This window comes from Protopterus annectens, chromosome 3.part0 (assembly GCF_019279795.1).
Source record: "Protopterus annectens isolate FY-2018-M chromosome 3.part0, PAN1.0, whole genome shotgun sequence".
NCBI classification, from domain to species: domain Eukaryota; kingdom Metazoa; phylum Chordata; order Ceratodontiformes; family Protopteridae; genus Protopterus; species Protopterus annectens.
Window position 1 is genome coordinate 812,898,448 of NC_056731.1, and position 25,107 is coordinate 812,923,554.

A 25,107-nucleotide genomic window follows, 5' to 3' on the forward strand; every position below is an offset into this window, starting at 1 on the left:
GTACTTCTCCAGTGAGGGAACTTTGTAAATTCCTTTCACAGCTCCCATCTCAAGCTTCATTCAGGTCTTTTAGAAGTGCCTCAGATGTAACAGTTGGACTGTATGATGAAGGCTTTCATCAAAACACAGATCAATATGTGTGTTTTTCCATCCCTCTCCACTCTGACGGTTGAATGGGCTGCACCCCTAACTTCTTCTCTGAAGGTTTCTGATCCAATTCACTTGTCTCTGAGTCCTCATTCAAGCAGCTGTCAGGACCAGCATTACAATGTTAACTTCAACACCATCTTCAGGCACATCATATACTGTGCTCTTCACTGTCAGACTCACCGTCTTTCAAGGCAATGATACTGATCCTCTTCTTAGGTCCATCTGCTCTGTTCCAGGGAGGTCCTCATCAAGGCAGCCTGTCTCTTCTGAGGGAGGGAGCAGTGTCAATGATTGATTGCTGTTCCTCAAATCAGGTTCATGTGAGTTTGGCATTCGAGGTTATGAGTAGGATCATTCTCTCTCCCCTACACCAGCTACATAGGGTCCACTGTTGTTGGCTTCACCCATGAATACACTCAACCCTCACATACTTTTCAGGGCCAGAGTTACACTGATGTCCTCAAATGAACTGCCAAGACCTCAACTTTAGTGAAATTTTAGAACGTATGTGTCAGAGGGGAAGTTGGCCCACAGATTCACCCTCCCAGGATGAGCGGGTCCTATGAGCCATATGGCTTGTCCTCATCTACTTCTTGGGTGGTGCCTCCGATAGACTGCCAGACTGACTTGGTCACTAGATGATTCCAAAAGTGTGCCAAGAAAACTTCACAAAATTCTCCACTCCCCCCTTAACAACAGCTTGATTTGGTCTAAGAGCCCCTTGGCTGATTCCATCATTATGGCAGCAACAACTAAAAAACAGCTTGCGAATTTGGCAGTCTATAAATGGGAAATTACTAATCTCTTTACACATTCTGATTATTGTAAGGTGATTGCATACTATAGATTTGTAGATGACATACTTTTAATATGGGATGGAAGTCCAAGTGAATTAAGAACTTTTATTAATGATTTAGAAAAAACAACTGATTTTTTAAGGTTCTCAGTTGAACATTCATATTCTGATATTAATTTCCTAGACTTACATATTAAAAAGGATGGAAAAGGAAAATTAACATCTTCCCTTTATAGGAAAAAATGTTGGAAAAATACATTATTACAACATGAAAGTATGCATCCCAGATTTATTTTTAATAATATTGTAAGAGGACAATTTACTAGGCTATACAAAATATGTCAAAATGAAGAGGAACGTAATGATGAATTTGATAAGTTAGAACATTTATTTATAGATAGAGGATATAATCCAAGAACAGTGGCTACTATAAAAGAGAACTTTATTAATGGATCGAAACAAGTTACAAAAGCGTTCTATAGATCCAAATCAGAAGGAAGGCAATATGAAAAACAAGATTCTAAACAAGTTAGATGCATTATTAGCTATACTAGTGACAACAAATATTTAACAAGTATTATTAGTAAGCATTGGTCTATTTTGACTACAAATGATGAAATTAAAAGAATAATAGGTGAAAGACCTACTTTTACTTATAAAAATATGAAAAATTTAAAAAGGCTATTATGTAAAGAGAGGTTAATTAATACGACACATCATAAGACATCCACGGGGACTTACCCATGTGGAAAATGTAGCTCTTGTCATTGGATTACAACAGATAAAGATTTTGTACATCCTGAACTATTATTTATATTTGAATTTAAATGTTTTGCCAATTGTGAAGACAATAATGTAATATATCTGGCTACATGTGAAAAATGTTCTGCATTCTATGTTGGAATGACAACAAGGAAACTAAAGGATAGAATACAGGAGCATCTGTATGCTATAAAGAAAGCAGACACAAAAAACGCTCTTTCAAAACATATTATAAAATTTCCAACACATAATTTTAAGTTCAGGGTGATACAAAAAAGATTAAGTAATAATAGAAGAGGGGATAATTTTAATAATCTGGAAAATTTAGAACTGGATTGGATTTTTAGATTTCGGGCACATCAATATCCTGGCCTAAATAGTTATATTAGTATCAGATCATCTTTGAAAAAGCGCAAATATCACTAATTTTATGAAAATAGATATATAAATTGGTGTATATACTTGCACTAGAAAAAATTATATATATATATGTTCATATCCATTCTTGGTTTATTATAATAAGATATGAATTAATTAAACAGTTTATATTTTTTAATAACCATTTCAGGCCAATTTATACTATAAATGCTCCTATAAATTAATATATATATATATATATATATATATATATATATATATATATATATATATATATATAGTTTTATTACATTTTTATCGGATTTTAATATATTTATTCATGAATATATATATTTTATTATTTTTATTTTATATCCTCTCTCTAATTATTTAAACATTTAAACATTAACTTCATCACATTTTTTACATGATGACTAATATTATCATAGTTTATTTATAAAAGGCTATTTACATTGATAATCATCTCGATAGACCACAAAATAAATTATATGGCTAGTAAAAATAAAAATAGCTCTATGAATTTAACATTATTATTTTGTCATTAGTTTAATATTTACTACATGTATACACATATATTTCCTTTAAATTTACATTTTAATTACATATTATATTTAGTTGTTCTGGACATTTACTGGTATTTATTCATTATCTGTATAAATGATATTTACACATATACATATTTTTATTTCAATAATAAATTCACACTATGAATTAGGATATATTTCCTTTCATAATGCTGCTAATTTCTCTAGTTGTTGTCAATTTTTGATTGCTGCTATTTTTTCTTATTGCTGCTATTTCTTCCTCATTGCTGCTATTTTTTCTCATTGCTGCTTTTTTTTCTTTATTGCTGCTAATTTTCTTATTGTTGTTAAATTTTAATGCCATTATTGCTTTTAATTTATGCACATTATACTGTTACCAGTCCGTTTATATATATTTACACATTTTAAAAAGCTGGACATGTTGCATTTTTGCTGGTTTTCATTAACAATGGAAAGTCTGTTATGTTTGAATAATTATAGACAGATTCATAGTTGCTTAATATATCTTTATGATAATTGCTCATCATCTGATGAATTCATTATAATGAAACATAACGAATGATATCATGACATAAAAACTATGTTCATTTTCATTTTTGTTTCATATATAATTATATTTGGTTTTACTGCTTTAAATGAATGAGCATTATAAACAGCATAATTGATTAATTATTGTCTAATTGGATTAATTAATATATTTAGCAATTAATCTTTATGTATATATAGAGAATGCTTTTACTGTGATGCTACATTCATCTGAAGAAGCGTGCAGTTTGTGGGCACGCGAAAGCGCTCATTTTTGGTCAATAAAGGTTCGTTTTTACTCATCGTGGTGTTAACCTGCTCTTTCTTATTGTACTACTTGTTGGATTCTGGCTGCTGGTTAACTTTGAGAGAGAGGTTGGTTATTTCTTCGTACATAGGGTCCACTGTTGTTGGCTTCACCCATGAATACACTCAACCCTCACATACTTTTCAGGGCCAGAGTTACACTGATGTCCTCAAATGAACTGCCAAGACCTCAACTTTAGTGAAATTTTAGAACGTATGTGTCAGAGGGGAAGTTGGCCCACAGATTCACCCTCCCAGGATGAGCGGGTCCTATGAGCCATATGGCTTGTCCTCATCTACTTCTTGGGTGGTGCCTCCGATAGACTGCCAGACTGACCTGGTCACTAGATGATTCCAAAAGTGTGCCAAGAAAACTTCACAAAATTCTCCACCCCCCCCCCCTTAACAACAGCTTGATTTGGTCTAAGAGCCCCTTGGCTGATTCCATCATTACGGCAGCAACAACTAAAAAACAGCTGACAGAAGATACAGCCTCTGTCCATCAATAGGGAGTCAAGGGCAGTGGACAGAATGGGAAAAATGGGCTAATGCTTCAGGCACCTTTGCCTTTTGACCCTGAACTATGCCTCATATATGAATTGATTTTACAGAGATTTGGCAGAATAGGTGCTAGTCTCTCTGAAAAAAACACTCACTACAGACTCTAAGAACCAACTAGAGGGTACCCTGGGTACAATGTTTAAATCTTGACGAGTGGATGGGAGATCGTAAGTTTACCCCTGTGATCTCTTCTGTGTCCCTGCTTGACAGAGGTACAGTAAACTAACCTTAAAAGGGCTACCTTCTGTGACCTACTATACAGAGGCACAGTCAACTAATCTAAAAGGGTGGCGAAAGCCAAACACACTCTGGCTAGGCTTATAAATGCCCTAGGGCAGATAGTCTAGTATCAACCTATGAACATTTCTAATCTCTCCATGTGTTAATTGCTTAATATGACCAATGGCGCTGTGAGGGCAGTCAGCACAGGCATCACAATGACGATGTCATGCCTGGCTCTGCCTTTGTAATTTTGTGGACAATTATAAAGTGTTCTTTACCAACATCCCTTATGATGGAGCCTCTTTGGTGCAGCTGTTGAATGCAGAGATTAGAACAAGATGGTAAGATGCTACTTGCCTTAGATGTTAAATTTGTGGCCCAGCAATGATTGTACAGTAGAAACCAAAAGGGTCCAAATACCTATGGTTTTGAAAGTCACAGTTTCAACCCTCTGAATCCACCTCTGAGGGGAGGTGGACATGGCAGGGGTGGCCATTTTAATGAAAGCAGATCCAGAGGTCATGGAGTTCTGCAGAACCAGGTATACTAGGGGCCCTTCTCTGAGAGCCAGGTTAACTGTCCATGAATGGCTGCCCAACTGCTCCCTTCTACAGCCAGGCAGGGGTAATTTATTCCTGTAACTGCCTATGTGGATGGCTATCATGCAAGATTCTTACATCAGAGGGATAACATCATACTGCAGAGTCCTTTCTCATACAACTCCCATTCCCAAATGGCCTCTTACAGATGCAACACTCAACCAGTTAGAGGTGGCCAGAAAAAAGATCCCATCTCTTCTTCAAAAGAGAGACATCAAAGAGGTCTCACCATACCAGTCAGGGTCAGGTTATTACTCCAAGTTTTTTTTGGTTCTGAAGAAAATTAAGGCCCTCAGGCCAATAATGAACCTAAGTGAATTCAACCAATATATCAAAAATACAAATTTTAGGACTGTTATAATGGAACAATTTTGCCTTGCTTACAGGCAAATGACTGGATGTGATCAATCTGCCTCCAGGATATTTACCTCCACTTCAAAACAGAAGAAGCATCTAGGCGGTTTCTATGCCTCCATATTTGGCTAGTCACTTTTAGTTCAGAGCCCATCTTTTGGTTTTATCACAGCCCGCCTGTATCTTCAACAAGTGCATGGACATGGTAAAAGCAAACTTGAAGCTGCCTGGAATCAGAGCCTTCCCATATCTGGATGACTGGCTGCTCACTGCCACATCAAGGGAGTCATTGGTCAAGGCCAGGGATTATTTGCTCCACCTATGCCTGTCCTTGGGAATTTCAGTCAGTGAGAAGACCCAGCTGAAGCTGCCTCTTGTCCATACAGTTTATCAGTTGCCACCTGAGCAGCAGGTTGTGCACCTTATGTTTCCCTCCAGAAAGAGTCCAATATTTAAAACCTGCAGTTCAGAAACTGCTCCAGTTCCTTCTTAGGTCCTGTGGGAGCTCTTGTTCTAAGAGTTCTAGGTCTAATGGCATCTTCCAGCCTAATGGTTTACCAAGCTCGGTTCTACATGAGAATTGTACAGTGGTTGCACAATAGATGCAGCTAGCAAACTCAGTGTCATCACCCATCTGAATCACCAATTTTTGCAGGGGACAGCATAACTGATGAATGACCTCCCCACAGTTATCACAGAGGAGGCCTTTTTTTTGCGCCTTCCATCAACAATAGTGACAACAGACACCTTCTCCTTAGAGTATGGGGCACACTATCAGGAGGGAATGGTCCAAGGCACATAGTTAAGAGTTACAGGCCTGCCTTCACATCAATTTCCTGGAGATGAGGGCAGTCCTCCTAGTATTGCAGAAGGTCAGGACTTCTTGGCTGTAGGGCTGATTTTCACCCAAATGGACAACATGAGACTAGTTTAATACATCAACATGCAGGGAGGAACCATATCCTACCCCCTCTGGTGGGAAGCTGTAAATGTGTGCCAATGGGCGATCACTTCACAGCACTTCTTGATGATAATGCATACTCACAGGAAAGATAACCGTATCACAGACAGGCTCAGCAGATCTAGTCTTTTGCTTCATGAGTGGTCTCTCAGGCTAGAAATGGCACATCACAACTTACGTCACCAGCTTTCAAACTGCACACCGCTTTAGTTGTTGGGGGGTTATTTACTAAGGTGTAAAATATCTTCCTTTAGAGAATCCTTTACAGTTCTGGTCACAGCAATGCTATCTTGGGATAGCCATACGGCTTGACTGGTTCCATTTATCTCCAAGTTAACAACCATCTCTGCGTAGGGACTAGCCACACCCTCTACCCCTGTTACTAGAACTATTCCATTCACATTCTGATGCCTTTGCTTCAACTGTTAGGTGAAACAGATTGTGAGCTCCAGCGAGATGTAATTTTTTTTGGTTTCATTTTTTATGGAGACACCTTGGTGTCCTCATAGCAAATGCTAACTCAGGGACAAATCAGCTAAAATAATATTTCTGACCAGATCAGTGCTGGTCTTTCTATCACAATTCAGCCAACATCATGAGCACTTGTTCCAGATGGCAACCCTTGGTCCAGCATCTCAAGATTCCCGTTTTATAATTTTAACCCTGTACATCTTAAATTTAATCTATTTTTTGCAGGTTCATGGGGTCTACTGGATCATGACTAGGATCTAAGTGACAAGGACTAGGGACTCTGGTAGGAATAGGCCAGCCACAGTAACATGATCTACTGCTTAGTCACGTGGAATTGCAGGTCCCCTCTATTCCCGCAGCACACTGCAGTCTTCATACAGTGAGGTATCCCTTACAACCCCTTTGATTCAGAAGAATTAGGTACAAAAACATTGCTATTTCTGTTAGTGGTAAAGGTAGAACAATGTAATTAAGAATGGAGTGAATTATCATGATATATGCTTTCTGTTTAGGTTTTAGAAGCGTTTTTAGACATTTCTTGATTTTCTATGCTATGGAGAGTGTCTCGGTACTAATTTTTTGTTCAGATCAGGATGGATCTGATGAAAATTTTGGCAAAAGTATAGCAAAACTAGTTTTTCCTTCCTCCAAATTAAACCTCACCTCCCCCAACATGTTAAATGAAATACCTTTGTAACAACATGAACCAGCCCTACAACCTGAGGTGGAATATGACACCACACCAACTCACTTAAGAGACAACACCCACCACTTAAGTGACTGGCAAGCCCCCGTCTCCCATTCAGAGTAATCAGGAAAACTCACAATGCAGAATCCACCCACACCTCCTGTGAGATTTCTGCATAAAAGTAGCAACACTAACCACTGTATTTGACTGAACAGCACTTATCCATCTTGTAAGTAGAACCCAAAATAATTAAAGGATTAAAACCAGAACTAATGACACTACAGAAATTCTGTTATTTTCTTTGGCAGATTTTTTTTTTAATTATTTCTCAAATGTTTTTCTTTGTCTTGGATCTTTCAAATTATTTGTGAATTGTTTGACTGAGACTTTTTACCTTTATTTTTGGACTATATGCACTCTAGCTAGTCAACCTCACTGATACGTATACTCTGTAGCACAGCATGAATAATTTAGATCAGTCATGGCCACAAACATTCTTTTAAAGAAATCCTTAATCCCAAGTGCTTTTTAAACTATGGTAGAGGTAAAAAGGGATCATCTTTGGAAGATTTTTTCATATTCTTGACAGGACATACCCCAATAACTTAAGCTACTGCAACAGTGATCTAATGTTGAATATTTGGTAATCCTGGATTGGTGATTGCTTATGTCAATCCTTCCACAATGAAGCAGTTCTCAGAAAACAATATGAAGACATTAATAGCCTCAGAATAATTTGTGTGCGCCCACTGCTGATTTGCTGACTTTTTTTTAAATCCAGCTTTTGTGGATGGTCTTCTATAGTTTTCAGTAACTGTACATTCTTCTAGCTGACAGATCAGTCAAGATTCTGCATCATGTTGTGGGATTATAAGTCTTCCATATATTCTTCTCTGAAATGCATCTGCTCTAGGATGTTGTTTTTTTTCTCACCTAGCCAGAATGCTTAAAAAATAAACACAAAAAGACACACCCATTAATAAAAGGTTATATCCTGCCATAAAACTTGGCATCTGTGTTGTCTTCCTTCATTCTTCCTCACAGTGGGATCTTGGATCCGCCCTTTGGATCTGGCTCGGCCACATTCTACAGAATTGATCTGACTCTCAAGCTCCTTCCTCTTATGCATAATGCATTACATCCACCCAAGTACCTCAGATTGAGTTTGCTAATTCCATACATCCAACACCCATACAGCAATAAACAGCAGATGAGGCTCAGACATGGAACACAGGAGTCCCTTCATACTCCAGGATCCTCTACAACAAAAGAGGCATGGGGATGGATGGGAAAGTGAGAAGGAATGAAGGAAGACAACACAGATGCCAAGTTATGGTAAGACATAACCTTTTAATCTGATGTCTTCTTCATTCTTCCTCACGATAGGGTCAGAGTCCCCAGATACGTAGATCCAAGGTGGCCCTCATGGAAGGATATACCAGAGCACCGCTGAACCAAAGGAAGCCCTGCTCCTGGAAATGATATCCAACTTGTAGTGTGATACAAAAGAGTGACTGTTAGACCATGTTGCTGCCGCACAAATATAATCAATGGAAGTTCTAGAATAAAAGGCAAAAGATGTAGCCATTGCTCTGGTGGAATGTGCTCTGGGAGGTCTAGGTAATTCCAGTCCCTTGAATGAGTAAATGTAAGAAATGCAGCCAGATATCCATTTAGCTAATTTTGGACACTGCCTATCCTAATCTACTAGATTAAAAGTCTACAAAAAGTTGGCCAGACTTCCTGTGCAGGTAAAAACAGAGTTGTTTTATGAATGTCTAGAAAGTGAAGAACATACTCCCCTTTACTGCAGAAATTTGGAAAGAATACTGGTAGCTGGATGGATTGGCTGATGTTATTTTTAATGGCTACTTTAGGCATAAAGGAAGGACTGGTATGTAAGGATACTCTGTCCTTATGAAAAACTATGTAAGGAGGTTTGGAGGATAAGAGGCTTGTAGCTCAGAAATTCTCTTGGCGGAAGTTACAGCCACCTGAAAGATTGTCTTCCATGACAAAAACTTCATATCACAACTTGCAGCTGGTTCAAAGGGTCCCTGGGTTAAAGCCTGCAACACAACAGTGATATCCCAAAGAGGCTGCAACAAGAAAACACCTTTCAAATAGAATTTGCACAACCTAAAGGTGAACAGAGAATGAGACTGACTTGCAGTATGGGAAGTTAGAAATAGCCACTAGCATGATGGTAGAGAAGCTAGCACCCTCCTCGAATAGACTACTAAGAAATAGCAGAACATCTGAAATTGGCACTGAGAAGGGGTCATTGTTTCTGTTTGTAGCCCAAATGACAAACCTTTTCCACTTACTGGTGTAGACTTTTTTGGTGGAAGCCTTTTGAGAAGCTCTAAGTATCTTTCGGACTGGGGAATTAAGCTCGGACCCTCTCACTAGGGTTGGACGTGGAGAAACCAAGTAGTCAGTCTGATGGCACAAAGATTTCGATGCTGCATCCCTGATGGGTGAGACAGGAGGTCCTGATTTGGCTCCAGTATCCAAGGGGGATATTTCAGATGAGACCAGAGGAAGGGGACCCACACCTCTCAAGATCAGAAGGGGTCAATGAAGATGACAGAGCTCTTCAACCTGCTTGCCTTCTGAAGAAACTTTGGGATGAGCGGAAGGGGAGGAGAACCATATAGGAGAACCAGGGGCCAATCATGGACTAGTGCATCCCTCAGGGACTCCTCCAGAGCAGGGATCAGCATGAAGAACTTGCTGCATTTGTACTTGAGGGAAGAACCAAAGAGGTCACAGCAAGGCTGACCCCAGCGACTGAAGATCAAGTTCACCACTGACTGATTGAGAGACTACTTGTGTGGGACCAAGAGTGATCTACTGAGTCTGTACTCCAGATCACTGGTTTCCTTGGGATATGCACTGCAACTAGAAGGTCATGTGAAGATATCGCCGACTCCTGCACCCTCATGGCCTCCCTGCACAGGGGGTAAAAACGGGTTTCCTCCCTGTTTGTTGATGTAGCAGACATCAGATATGTTGTCGGTGTGAACTACAACAGTCCCCAAAGGAAGAGCTTCCTGAAAGGCTTGCAATGTTAGGAGAACTGCTCTCATCTCTAGGACATTGATATGCAACCTGGTCTCGAGAGGGAACCACGTGTCTTGGACCACCTTCCCAATGTAATGTCCCCCACTCAAATTGGGAAGCATCTATGTTCACAGTGGCTATAGGGGGGTTGCTTCAGAAGGGCCTGCCTAGAAGGAGACTGACTGTATCAACCAGTTGAGGTGACATTTGCAAATTGGAGTCAATCTGATGGGAAGGGGCAGTGGGTGAAAGAAGATGGACCACTGCACTGCCAATGTCCACTAGAGAACCCACGTTAAGAATCTGACTACGGGAACTAATAGGACAGTGGCTGACATGGATCCTAGGGCTTGTAAGACCATCTGTGCCAGGGGGTGGGGTTCTGTTGGGATAATAGATCTCAAACCTGATTCTTCAGTGTCGTTATGCCATGTAGGGGAAGAGAAGCTATCTGGTCCCTCATGTTCAGCTGCCCTATAAATTCCAGGATCTTCACAGGAGCCAAGCTGGACTTGTTCAGATTTATGGTGATTCCCAGAGAATGTAATCATTTGAGTAAGTAATCCCTTGCTTGGACTAGCTGATGCCTCATGGGAGCGGTAAGGAACCAATCGTCTAAGTATGGAAACACCCGGAGTCCCTTGAGCCTCATGTGAGCTACTGTCATGCATTTGGTGAATACCCAGGGGGCTATGGTGAGCACAAATGGCAGTGCTCTGAACTGGAAATGATTGGCTCCCAGCCGGAAGTGCAGATATCTCCTAGAGAGCCTGTCTATTTTGATGTGGTGGTATGCGCGTCTGAGATCTATCAAGCACATCCAGTTGTCCTTGTGCAACAATGGCAGAATGGACTGAACCATAACCATTCTGAACCCCAACGTCTTTACATAACCACTTAAGTTGCTTAGATCCAGAATGGGTCTTAGGTTCCCTGCCTTTTTCGGCACCAAAAAGAAGTGGAAGTAGGTTCCAAATCCTCTTTGTTCGGCTGGGACCTCTTGGATGACTGCTTTTGTAGCAGTAGTTGAATTTCCTGTGCTGCCTGCTCCCATTGACTGGGTGGCACTTCGGGGAGGTTTTTGGAGTTTTCGGGAAGAAGGGAAAAGGGAATATAGTGGCCTCTAGATATCATGCTTAGCACCCAGCGTTTTTGAGTCACATGGGCCCTGGCTTCTGAGTGCAAAGCTAGTCATCCCCTGACTACCTCCAGAGATGGACAGTCAGGCAGCACTTCAGGAGTGCTAATATGGTTTGTTGGAAATGGTTTCCCTAAAGCCCAGGTTTGCAGGTCACCTCTGCCTCTAGAGCAACGTCTATCATCAAACCCTCCTCCTCTGCCTCTAGAGAAGGGTTCCCTGTGCGGGTCCTGGAAAGGCCCTTGGGATTTATGAAACCACATTTTCTTGCCTCTGTTGGTTCCCGGAGAAGGGCTTCTGGGGTGTAGAAAATTTAGGGTCTTCCCATCCTTTTTGCTGTGGGTGAGAGTATCTTGATCTGATGGCCCAAACAAAGGATGCCTTAAACGGCTCCGCAAAATCACATAGCTTCATCCAGGCATGCATGCTTAGGGAAAAAACCTGAACAGACTGCTCGTGAGGTACCCTCCGTGGCATGGGAGATCAACCTCACTGATGAGCTGGCAATGATAGAGTGGCCAGCTTGGGAAAAACTTTTTTATATTCTTCTGCAGGCATGGACTCTAACAGAGATGCTGAGAGCTCATTGATCAGATCTCTCTGAAGGTGGGTAAAATGGGCAAGGTAGTTCAGCATCCTCAGTACAAAGGTGGCTGAGCCTTAAATGGGCTTCCCAATCCTGTCCAACACTCTAGATTCCTTGCTAGGCAGTTGGACATTGGCAGTTTCCTCTGCCAGTTCTTTGTTAGTGGCTGCTGCCACCATGATGGCATCAACAAAGGGACCCTTACTCCAATGTTTTGTATCTGCTGGGGGTACCAGGAACCTATTGAGTCACTTGGGTATTGACTCAATTATGTCTGGTTCATTCTATGCCCGGCAGATACCAAATCAACCTGGATGTCTGCCAGGGAGGTCACCCATGACGTAGATGAACCCATCATGAATGCCTCCCAAGAGAACTGACTCCTTAGAAGGAGGCTGGGCAGACCACCCACCTTTTTGCTTCAGGATATCTAGGATGTCCCTGAAGGAGACGTCCTCAGGTGGGGATCCTTCCCCCTCATCGAAGTCATTGTCCTTGGTTAAAGACTCCAATGGGGGAGTCAATGTGCCTCCTTTTGCACATCTTCTTCCGAGGGACTTCTTCAGTTGAGTACTCTGGGGAAGTGTCAGAAGAAAGTGATCCCTCTTGACCAGGGAGATGTTGGAGGACGCTCGGGAAAGGTAAACTCATGGGAGGATGAGTGGGCTCAAAGCCTCAATCTGATGGGGGTACAGGGGTGGATTGTGGGACGTGTCAACAGATCTCCAACTTGGGAGAAAACCCTCTCCACTACCTGAAAAGTCAACTGACCGGGAGAGGCCCTTTCTGTCTCCCTAGAAGCTGAAGCCTCAGAGGTAAAACAGCCAGGGCTCACCCCAGATGCACAATCTCCAGAAAGGACCAGACCCGAGCTGTCAAGTGCCAAGGCAGCTAGGGGAAGAGATGGCTCTGATAAAGACAAGACGATCCCATTCCCCTGGACCCAGCACCAACACCATGGCTCTGAGACTCATTCTGCTCCAAGAGGAACGGAACAGGGCTAATCAAGGACAACCCTTGGCACTGAGGAAGTAAGCTTCCCCAAAACCGTGCCCGACACATGGCATTTCCAGATCCAGTAACTCTGAAACCAAAGGTCAGATCAGAGAAGGAGTTCTAATGGTATGGCCGGGGTAGCTCATGGATCTGACAGGGGACAGAGCCAAGATTACCCGCAACTGGATCTGGGCCTTGAGGAATCTCCTCATTATCCTCTATATGTCTACATTTAATAGAATGAGCCAGTGACTCAGTCAAGGATCTCAGATCTTAAGACACTGGATCTGACAGGAGGCAAGAGAGGAGATGATACAGTAATGATACCCCTGGTCCCAAAGATGCTGATGAATCTGAAGGGGGAGGTAACTGCTTCGGATCCAAGAGAACCAGATATGAAGTCTTCTTTGACTTCGTCTCAGGCTTGAGAGAGTCCCTTGGGGAGACCGGCAGAGATCTCTTTTTTGCCTCTTTCGGGGAAGTTGATGAAGAAGCCAAAGAAAGGGTCTGAGCCTCTGGAGCTGAGGAGGGAAGAAAGCCCCTAAGAATCAATTTATAGTTTTTATCGGCCAGCTCTCACGGACTGAAAGAAGCACAGACAGTGCAATCTGCTTTCAAATGATCAGTTCCAAACAATATAAGCACTCCTTGTGGGAATCCTGGTTAGGGATTTTATGCCCACAAGAACTGCAACATTTCAAACCAAGCGAAGGCTTGTCTGCTACAACAAAATTAAAGCCCGCAAAAAAAAAAAATAAATAAATAAAAAAAAAAGGCCAAACTAACCGCTATAATACTTATTCTAAAGCTAACTATTAGTTAAGCTATAAATGTAACTATAATTTTAACTATAAATTTAAATTTAGCTATAGGAAGAGCTTAGAAAGAACTTTCAACAAGAATTAACTAACAAAACTTTATATATATAAATATATATATACTAGTATATAGACAGAAAGTAGAAAAATAGATTATTGCACGCACACACACAAGAGAAAGGGAAAGAAGAAATAAGGGCGGGAGGACTTAGAAATAAACTAGCACAAATTCTCTACTGAAAAATTTCCACAGCTTGAGCGCACAAGACCCACGCCCAGACGCTGAAGCGGCAAACAAGATCTGAGGTACTTGGGTGGATGTAGGGCATTATGAGTGGGGGGGGGGGGCTTGAGAGTCAGATCCAATCTGCAGAATGCGGCCGAGCTGGATCCGAAGGTGAGGAGGAATGAAGAAGACAAAATCAGATCTAGGGGGGAGAATAATAACACACAATGTGAAAGTGAGCAAAAACACTAGCTAGAAATTTGCAGTCTCTCTAATATCATACATAAATCTTTCAATAACTCATTCAAAATGTCTTCTGACAAATCAGGTTCTTTTTTCAACTCTATGTGTGTAAAAGTTGTGAAAATTCTCAAGGACAAAATAAATAAATAACTGCAAAATGAAGACAACAGAGGTTAATATACAGTGACAATATATTTTAATCACATACACTGTATAGCACATTATTTCATCGGGAAAGCAAACCAAGCAATTTCATGTTTAACTTGGTAGCAGGACATTTTTAGATGCGTTTCCCACGAACATCTGTAATATCTGCAAGTTTGGTTCTGTACGCTTTTCCAGGCATGTGAAAGCAAACAAACAGAAGCAATGTATGTAGAATGTGCATGACAGTCTTGAGCATCAGAATATCTTAAAATAAATGGAATAATTCCTAAGATGAGAACACAAGACAAGAAATGATGCAAAGTCCTATTTCCAGTGCAAATCTTTTGAAAATCTTGAATGTTGCTGCTCATGTTTTCACTACGCCTGAAGATTCAGCTTGAAAACAAGTTAGTTGTAGGTGCATACTGCTTTTAAATGTATTCAGGAGTTCTTCAAGCAACCTGAAAAATACAAAAAAGTAAGTACAGATAGAAGATGCTGTTAGTATTCACTATCAGCTTTGGAGCTTTAAAAAATCACTGCGGCAGTCTTCAAAAATCTTAGTAGAATGACAGAAATAGGATTTTTAGTTTTTAGAACAATTCTTCAGATGCTGGACTCCACCTTGCTGGCAATTGGGAATCTCTTTATAGGCTTACTTACCAATGTATGCACTTTTAAACAGGCCTAACCTTATGACAATGACAGTAAATTAGTAAACCATGTAAGACAACCAAGGGAAACCTGAAGGCAAAAAACATATCACTATTTCAAATATACAGCAGCTGAGAGGAGTGGTTAAGAACCATTTGAAAAGGCATCACCCAATATCAAAAAATGTAAATGTGACAAAAGTACAGTTTTGTACCTACCATAAATGTAGATGTTCGAGTGCTCATACAGCTGCAGTCATAACAGATGGGTTATCCTGCCGTCAGGCGGGTCCTCGGTCGGCCGAATTCCAAAGTCTAGGTCCGGTGTCCATTGTCGTTGCTTCTTCCCTGACGTCAGTGCGGCAGGGGTATAAAAGATGCAGCCGACACCATTTTCTTCAGTTTTTCTTGCCCCAGATGTCAGGTGCCACGAGAAGGAAGGCAAACATAATGTTATGCAAAGATGCAATGTTGATAAATTAAAAACAGTAGTTGCAAGCAAATACACCATAAAAGAATACCCCAAAAAGGTTATATGAAAAGTATTTGTCATAAGGCCTGTCCTAAGAGGGGATGGAGGGAGGGAAACCTGGACTGCAGCTGTATGAGCACTCGAACATCTACATTTATGGTAGGTACAGAACTGTACTATGTTCATCGTGCATACAGCTGCAGTCATAACAGATGGGTAGAATCCCAAAGCTAAGTAAGGGTGGTAGGCACTAAGTGGAACTAGGAGGGGCTAGGATGCCCTGCAGGACTGCTGTGGCAAAGCCCACTCTAGATTTTGAGTACAGTGGGAGGTGATAGTGCTTGGAGAAAGTATGCACTGAACTCCAGGTGGCTGCTTCCAAAATGTCCTTGGTAGGGACCCCCCTGAGGAAGGCTGCAGAGGTAGCTGTGGCTCTGGTGGAGTGGGATCTGATGCATGCAGGCACAGTTTTTCCATGAAGTGAGTAACAAAAGCGTATGCAGTGGGCTATCCATTTTGAAATTGTCTGTTTGGAAATAGCCTTTCCCTGAGCACCTGCAGCATAGGACACAAAGAGTTGCTCAGATTTCCTGAATGGCCTTGTTCTGTCCAAATAGTAACGAAGTTGTCTGTGAATGTCCAAGGAATGTAGTAGTCTTTCCCCTTTGTTTTGTGGATTAGGATAAAAGGTAGGTAAGTGGATAGTCTGATTCAAAGCTACACTGGATACTACCTTTGGCATAAAGGTAGGGTTGGTTCGTAAGGAAACTCTGTCCTGATGGAAAATGATGAATGGTTGCAAAGCCATGAGGGCCTGTAGCTCCGAAACCCTGCGTGATGAGGTGATAGCCAGAAGAAAGGCTGTTTTCCATGACAAGTACTGTAACTCTGTTGAAGAAGCTGGCTCGAAGGGAGGAAGGGTCAGCTTTTCCAATACGAAGTTGAGGTCCCAAGCAGGGACTGGTGGTTTCCTTGGGGGTTTTATATTCTTTGCCCCTCTGAGGAACTGCCTTAAGAGAGGGTGAGAGAATAAAGGAGGATCTGTGTTGTATTGTGCAGAAATGGCTGAAGCGTGGATCTTGATGGAGGAGAAGGAAAGTCCATTGTTTAACATCTCAGCTAGGTACTGTAAAATTTGAGGTATATTTATTACCAAAGGATTCTGTCCCTTTTCTTGATTCCAGGCACAAAATCGTTTCCATTTGGCGGAGTAGGCCTTTCTAGTAGAAGGTCTTCTGGCCTCCAAGATGACATCCTGCACCTCCTTGGAGAGGAGAAACTGTTGGGAAATCAAGGAATTCTCCATGCAGCTAGGTTTAGAGTCTTGAGATTGTTGTGAAGTGTTTTGTAGTTGTGCTGGGACAGCAGAAGAGGGACTAGAGGTAGGATCCATGGTGGGGAATGTGTCAGGATCTTCAGGAGCGGATACCAGTGTTGTCTTGGCCAGACTAGAGCAATGAGAATCATTTTCGGCCTCTCTGCTCTAGCTTTTAATAGAACTTTGGGCAGCAGAGGAAGAGGCGAGAAGGCATAGACTGTCAATGTTGCCCAATTGAAGGAAAGTGCATCCACTTTCCAGGCCTGTGGATGGTAGGTCCTTGAACAAAATTTTTTCAACTGGCAATTTCTATGGGTAGCAAAGAGATCTATGTCTGGCTGTCCCCATGCCTGAGTTATCTTTGTGAAAACTTGAGGATGCAACTTCCATTCGTGTGGATCTGTCGTATTTCTGCTTAGGTTGTCTGCCAGTGTCTTTTCCTTCCCTGGCAGGAATTGTGCCTGTAGTTGAATTTGCAATTCCAGTGCTGTGTTCCATAGGGTCATGGCTTGCCTGCACAGGGGGTATGAATGAGTTCCCCCCTGTTTGTTTATGTACCACATCACTGTGGTGTTGTCTGTCCTTATCAATAGCTGGCCTGGATGCAGTAGGTCTTTGAAGGTCATAATAGCCTTTTGCACGGCTAGCATTTCCTTTTGGTTGATGTGAAGGTGCTTCTCTTTTCGGGTCCATTTTCCCTGAATGCACTGATCTGTCATGTGTGCTCCCCAGGCGTAGTCTGAGGCGTCTGTAGTGATGATTTGAGTTGCTTGAGGTACACAGAATGGAAGACCTGTGTTTCTTTGGCAAGCTTGAGTCCACCATAAAAATTCCTTTTGAAGGCATGGAATGAGTGGTATAATTGCTTCCAAGCTGTGGCTGTGTTGAGACCATAAGTTTTTCAGGTACCATTGAAGTTTCCTCATATGCAGCTTTGCACATGGGATTAGTAGGATGCAAGATGCCATGAATCCCAGAGCCTGCAGGACTTTCCTTGCAGTTAGCCTGGTGTAAGTTGCCATTTTTCTGAAGTATTGAGACAGTTGCCCTTGCTTGTCTGGCGTGAGGTAGGCCTTCTGGGTGGTTGTATCCAAGCTGGCACCCAGGAAAATTATTTGTTGAGAGGGTATTAGTTTTGATTTCTTTTTGTTGACTGTGTATCCCAGGAAGTTCAACAGTTTTATTACAAACGCCAGGTGCTGCAGTAGTATGTCCTTGCTGTCCGCTTGGATTAGGCAGTTGTCCAGATATGGGTAGATTTGTATCCCTTGTAGTCTGCAGAAGGCGATTACTGATGCCAGGCATTTCGTAAACACTCTGGGCGCAGTAGATAAGCCAAAGGGCAATGCAGAGAATTGGTAATGGGTTGAACCTGCAAGAAATCTGAGGTATCTTCTGCAATCTTGTCTGATAGGGACATGCAGGTATGCCTCCTTGAGGTCCAATGTTACCAGCCAAGACTCCTTGCCCAGCATGGGAAGAAGCTGCTGTAATGTGAGCATCTTGAATTTTGGCACCTGTAGATATGTGTTTAGGATGGATAAGTCTAAGATAGGTCTCCAATCTTTGTCTTTCCTTGGTACCAGGAATAGTCTGGAATAAAACCCTTGACCTTGTTCTTTTGCAGGTACCTCTTGAATTGCTTTCATGTCCATGAGAGCTGAAACTTGTTTTTGTGCCTCTGCCCTTTGATTTTGTGGCAGGTTTGGCATGCCTCTCATTTTTGGAAGGGTGTGAAAGTGGAGCCTGTAGCCTCTGTCTATAATGGCCAGAATCCATTTGTCTTTTGTAACAATATGCCAATTTTTTGAGAATAATGACAGTTTTCCGCCCAAAGGTGCTGCCATTAAAGCTTTGCTTGGCAGGTGTAGGGGGAAGTCATTGTGTCTGTTTTCTAAAAGACTGTGATCTATCTTCTCCACCTCTTGGGGTTGGTGCTTGCCACTGTCTGGCTCTGAAAGATCCTTGAGGTTGCCCTCTACTCCTTGGGCGCCTGTATCTGCCCCTTTGAGGTCTGTCCGTGGCTGGAAAGGACCAATTTTTTGAAGGCCAGTTTCTGCTGAAATGTGGAGGCTGTACCTGCAGGAAATCTTTCACTGTTTGCATTGATTTTGCTTTTTCCTCCATTTTCTTTAGCACCTCCTCAGCTTTAACACCAAACAATACATCTTTTTGAAGAGGTGCATCTAATAATTTAGCTTTGACATGATCTGGTAAGGTTTGCTCTTTGAGCCAAGCATGCCTACGTATAACAGAACCCGTAACAGCAGCTCTACATGAGGCCTCTAAAGCATCAAAACCACACTGCAAAGTATGTTTAACCACTTGCTCTACACCATGCAACAAATCCTGCAACTTATCTGGTTGTTCTGGGTGTGTCATCTTGCTTTTCAGCTGAGATATCAAAAACTGTTGATACTTTAACATATGGAACTGACAGTTTAATGCCCTCATGGTTAAAGTGGCCGAGGTGTACACTTTTTCCCCCACCTTTCTAAAGCTCTGGAATCTCTCTCTGAAGGTAATGGGTTTTTAGCAGTAGAGGCCTTAATTCCCTTGGGACCCTGTGAAATTGTTTCTGGGTCAGCAGTATGGCTTTTATATAGGAACTGGTGAGAATCAGGAACCCGGTAATACCTGTCTGGTTTAACAGGAGCTGGAGGCAAAGAATCTGGATTAAGGCTGGCTTCTGTGTACACATCATCCAATATATCTAAAACAGGAGGGATAGCCAGAGGCCTATGCTGGGGGAGCAGAAGAAATTCCCTGAGCCTTTTCTTGGAACCTGAGTAATCTTGGCCTTCCCAGTGAAAGTGTTCCCTCAATGTATGCAGGGTTTCCCCAAAAGAGAAGTCCTCAGGGGGGGGAGACCGAGGGAATAGACTCCTCCGCATCAGAGTCTTCGAATGGAGGATAGGCATAATCCTGGTCCTCAGATAGTTCTGAGGTAATAGAAGCTTGATCTGAGGAAGGGTAGTCTTCCTGTAATCTGGGCCTTTTGTCAGAGGGGGGTTGAGAACCCCTGATAAGAGTAATCAAGTCCTCAGCCATTTTAAGCATCTGTTTTTTAGGCATGGTGCCTTGAGAGGGGGTCTGAGGAACCTGTTTTTTGGTTTTCATGGCTGCTTTAGATTTAGTGAAGGCTTTAATAGAGAAGGAGGAAGGCCTGAAGACCCCTTGAGAAAAGGCAGGCCGGTCTAAATTCTGAGTTTCCCCGCCAGGAGTGGCGTCGGGATCTGTAGTAGGAATGGGGGCCGAGGAGCCTGTGACCTCGGGTACTGAAGACACCGGTAATGCATTGTCATCGGTACTCAGGGGCTGCGTAGGCGCCTCGCTGAGTACCGGAGAACCGGTAGTCGGCCTTAGCGTGGCTTCAGTAGGTGGTGCGGACCTCGTATGTCGGTCCTTATCTTTGCGTTTTTAGCTCAAAACTGGAGTTGGAGTATCCGACGACATAATATAATTAAATTTTTGCCAAAAAAGTGAAGGGCGAACTCCGCCTGACGCTTAATAGTGCGCTTATTGAATCTAGCACAAAAACGGCAGTCCGAGACGTCATGGTCTGGGCCTAAGCAAGGTATACAGAAAGAGTGGAAATCCTTATGCGGTATTTGCTTCCCACATGAAATGCAATTATTAACTTTATCTGACATCGGTCTGAAGCAAGAAAAGTTTCCCCAATGGGGTACTTAGCTTTCAAGAAGACTTCGGCTGAAATACTTTCGTAAATCTCAGGAGCTGGCCGACCGGCACTTGTGAACTGCTTCTGCTTCGGGCACCGCGCGGCAAGAAAGACTGAAGAAAATGGCGTCGGCTGCCTCTTTTATACCCCTGCCGCACTGACATCAGGGAAGAAGCGACGACAACCGACGCCGGACCTAGACTTTGGAATTCGGCCGACCGAGGACCCGCCTGACGGCAGGATAACCCATCTGTTATGACTGCAGCTGTATGCACGATGAACATCATTGAAAGATACTGTTTAAAGATGGAAAAAGTTCTCGTATTGAAAATCAAAGGCCAAATTTTTTTTCTTTCCTCAAATGTCCAATTTCTCTCTCTTATCAGCTAAAATGGCTCTAATACTCCCTGAACAAAGAACACCTCTTTGCTGTAAGCATACAATGCTTGGATCTTCACGATGAGATGATGAGATTAAACTTTCTGTGGCATAAGTTGAACCAAATGTAGTCTCTTGATGTACACAACAGGGAACACAGGATCAACTGACTGTACACTTACCTTTATTTCTCAGTTATCAGAAGGTTCAATTCTCAGTCCAGGTGCTTAGATTAATTTTTTTTTTGGCATGAGAGATTGGCATCCCAATAAATCCTCTACCTCTGGAGCAAATTTCCAGTACACAACACCTTGGATTTTTCAAGGTAAACCCAGATAACTGGGTAGCCTCAAATTCTCCCCAGGGTGCATATGTTGCCTTCCTAGACTGGTGGAAACTTTTGATCATAGTTTATTGTCTAGGCCTGTGATGGTCAGCTGATGGACTGTATTGTATTTTCAATGGCTCAATGAACATGAAAAACTAAAGTTATCCACCTACAGCTGTTCCTTAGCACTTAACCCTGTTTAATTAATTTCCACTTTAATAATTTCCTAACTGATAGGATTATTCTCAATATTGTTGTACTGCTTGCCGCCACCACAATCTACTTTCCTCAGGACTATCTTCGACTCACTGCTCCTTCTCCTTCTCTATCGACAACCTGTTTCCTTGGATAACAGCTTCACCTTATGCCATTTTTCATTTAGCTGTGCTCATGCCTTACCACTGCTGATGTATTACCTCACAAACATAAGGTCAAAGTCTATACTGTCAGACAACTTTCTTACTTCTCTATATCACTCTTATTATATGTTGCACTTAGCTCAATATTTGATTCTCTTGAACTAACTTCTCCACATAACTTCTCCATAATGTATAACCTCATTTCAATCAGCTGTGTAATGTAAATAAGTCCTCATACTGGATGCTTAACTATACTTACCTTATTGTTGCATTACACAGATACTCTACCTGTGTTATATAAATTTTATTGTTGTACTTTTCCCAGACTCAGATTGAACTTGATCATTTGTGATCAGCCCTCTGAGACAGTTAAAATAAAACACCTCCACTCTCTAATGCTTACCTCATCACATCCTCTCTTATTTTATGTCCCTTACCTCTTCTTCTTAGCAACTAAATCCATTTTCCTCTCTCATTTCTAACTTGAGCTACTTCAAAGAATTACTACATACCACATGGATGTATGTTTGTTTTAAAATCTAGTTTCTTGTATTATTTTTAGTGTTTTATTTTTATATGTAACAGCTGACCACTGAATAGTGACTATTTTACAAAAAAGATCATGATTATTCAAAAATGTGCATGCGGACTAGACAGCCCAAACAGCATGTCATCTCCATCGTAACACAAGCATATACCAAAAGAAAGTCATCCAGCCACTGAGGTATTTTTCAGCAGGAAGACTTTCGACTGGGATATGTTGAATACCACCATTCCTAACATATTTTACATGGGACAGGGCAAAATAAGAGAAAAATTGGAGACTTTCGGTTTACATTCAAAAGGGCGATTGCACTTCATTTGAATTCCGTATGTCCGATCGCCCAATTTGAAAATTTGAAATAACGAAAAAAAATGTTGAAATGCACAACAGCAAATGCTAGTGTGCATTTGCTGTTGTGCATCTCAACATTTTGAATGTAGATTGCACTATAGTGGGGATCGGAAATGTACCCTTTCCCCTCACTGTAGTGCGATCTCGGAGTACGTATATGTGTGTGTGTGTATATATATATATATATATATATATATATATATATATGTGTATATATATATATATATATATATATATGTATATATATATATATATATATATATATATATATATATATATATATATATGTGTAGCAGGGGGTGTGGGCAGTGCAAGGGAGCTTGCCCCCCTGCAAAAGCATTTTGCTATTGTTGACCAGAAGTGTAGTATATTTGGTAAAGTCGACATTTCTGAGATGTCGACTTTACCGAAATGCTGCATTCTACATTTAGTTTGTTTGTTCTTGTGATTTCCGATATTTTGATTCAGAAATCTGAATACTCGCACAATGTCGGTGTGACGATATGATAGTAAACAGGACTTTCTGCAGATCTATGGAAAAGGCAGAGGAATGGTTTCCATCTACAATCGACTGTACTACCAGTAACCACCTCAGCTGTCCATAGTTTTGAAAGACATCCCTGATTTTCCTCATATTTTTTCCATGTCTTTCAAATTTTTTTTGATTTTCTAATAAATTACTGGGGGTTTGTGTCAGACAGTGCCAGATATTACAGTTTCATAATTCACAGTAACAGAAAAAAAAATGACAGATGGTGAGAGACAAACTGATATGGAGCTGTTTTCTTCTCCATCATTCTCTTGCAAATCAACGACATACTGCAGAAAGTACAGTTGTGTACACTTACCATAAAAGTAGATGTTCGAGTGTATTCACAGTTGCAGTCATCACACTTGGGTTATCTGCCTGCAGGTAGCTCTCAGTTGGCCTGAATACCAGAATTTTCGGGATTTCTGCGTCAGCTCATCCATGACGTCAGGTCGTCAAGGTTATAAAACATGCAGCCGACGCCATTACATCGGTTTTTCTTGCCCCAGATGTCAGGAGCCCCCAAAATAGGAAGCAATCAAATGTTGTGGAACACCTCCAGTAAAAAGTAAATACCATTTCCATAAGATATGGCCAAAAAAGAGGATAGGTAGAAAGTATAGAAAGACAGGGGGCTGGAGGGAAAGTAACCAGGACTGCAACAGTGAAAGCACACAAACATCTACATTTATGGTAGGTGTACACAACTGTACTATGTTCTTCACGTTTCACTGTTGCAGTCATCACACTTGGGTTGATTCCCAAAGCTGAGGAAGGGTGGAGGCAGTCAAGAAGTAGTAGGGCTGGCTAGCAGGCCTTGTAAGACAGCTGTGGCAAATCCAACTCTGGATTTAGAAAAGATAGGTAAGCGGTAATGCTTGGTGAAGATGTGTACAGAGCTCCAGGTTGCAGCTTCCAGGATGTCCCTTTTAGGGACTCATGTGAGAAAAGCTGTAGAGGTTCAGGTAGCCCTAGTGGAATGAGGCCTGCTCCCCTGTGGGGTAGGTTTTCCTTGGTGTTTGTAGCAGAAATGGATGCAGTATGTTATCCATTTAGAAATGGTTTGTTTTGAAATGGCCTTGCCTTCTGCCCCTGCAGCAAATCTAACTATCAGCTGATCAGATTTTCTGAAAGGTTTAGTCCTGTCAAGGTAGATCCTGAGCTGTCTGTGCATGTCCAAGGAGTGCAGGATCCTTTCCCCTTTATTCTGAGGATTAGGAAAAATGGATGGTAAATGGATGGATTGGTCTAAAGCCACACTGGATACCACCTTGGGCATAAAAGATGGGTTAGTCCTGAGGGAAACCCTGTCCGCATGGAAGATAATGAAGGGTTCCACAGCAATAAGGGCCTGTAACTCACTCTTCTTGCTGAAGTGATGGCTAGCAGTAAGGCTGTTTTTCAAGAGAGGAATTTTAACTCTGCTGTAGCAGCAGGCTCAAAAGGGGGAAGTGTGAGCTTCTCTAGTACAAAGGTAAGGTCCCAGGCAAGAGTAGTAGCTCTCCTTGGGGGTCTTAAGTTATTAGCTCCTCTCAGGAACTGTTTGATCAGAGGGTGAGAGAAGAGGGGTGGCTCAGTATTGTAATGAGCTGAGATGGTAGAGGCATTAATCTTAATTGATGAGAAGGATAGGCCTTTGCGGAGCAGCTCTGCTAGGTAATCTAGGATTTGAGGTAAGGAGGGCACGGCTGTGTCGTTCCTTTGAGACTGGCTCCAAGAACAGTATGTATTCCCCTTTTCTGAATAGGATTTCCTAGTACTGGGCCTCCTGGCCTCAAGGATAACATCCAGCACCTGTATGCTGAGTGTTGCTGGTGATGTATTCAGGGAATAAGCCAGGCTGCCAGGTTCAGGGTTTGCAGCTGAGGATGCAAAATCTGTAGAAAAACCGCTTTAATACAAAGAGCAGAGCTTTCGGACAAAATCCTTCATCAATACTCAATCAGTATTGATGA

General features: G+C 41.8%; 1 protein-coding gene across 2 annotated transcripts in view; it reads right to left on the reverse strand.

Annotated features, from left to right (window-relative positions):
- Positions 1 to 14,564: 14,564 nt before the first annotated feature.
- Positions 14,565 to 25,107, reverse strand: part of EXOC2 (exocyst complex component 2) — a 2,261,550-nt gene continuing 2,251,007 nt past the window's right edge. For both annotated transcript variants that reach the window (XM_044065154.1, XM_044065156.1), the window contains exon 28: positions 14,565 to 14,999. In XM_044065154.1, the coding sequence (XP_043921089.1) occupies positions 14,906 to 14,999 (94 nt within the window). In that variant the 3' untranslated portion in view covers positions 14,565 to 14,905. The remainder of the gene's footprint in view (positions 15,000 to 25,107) is intronic.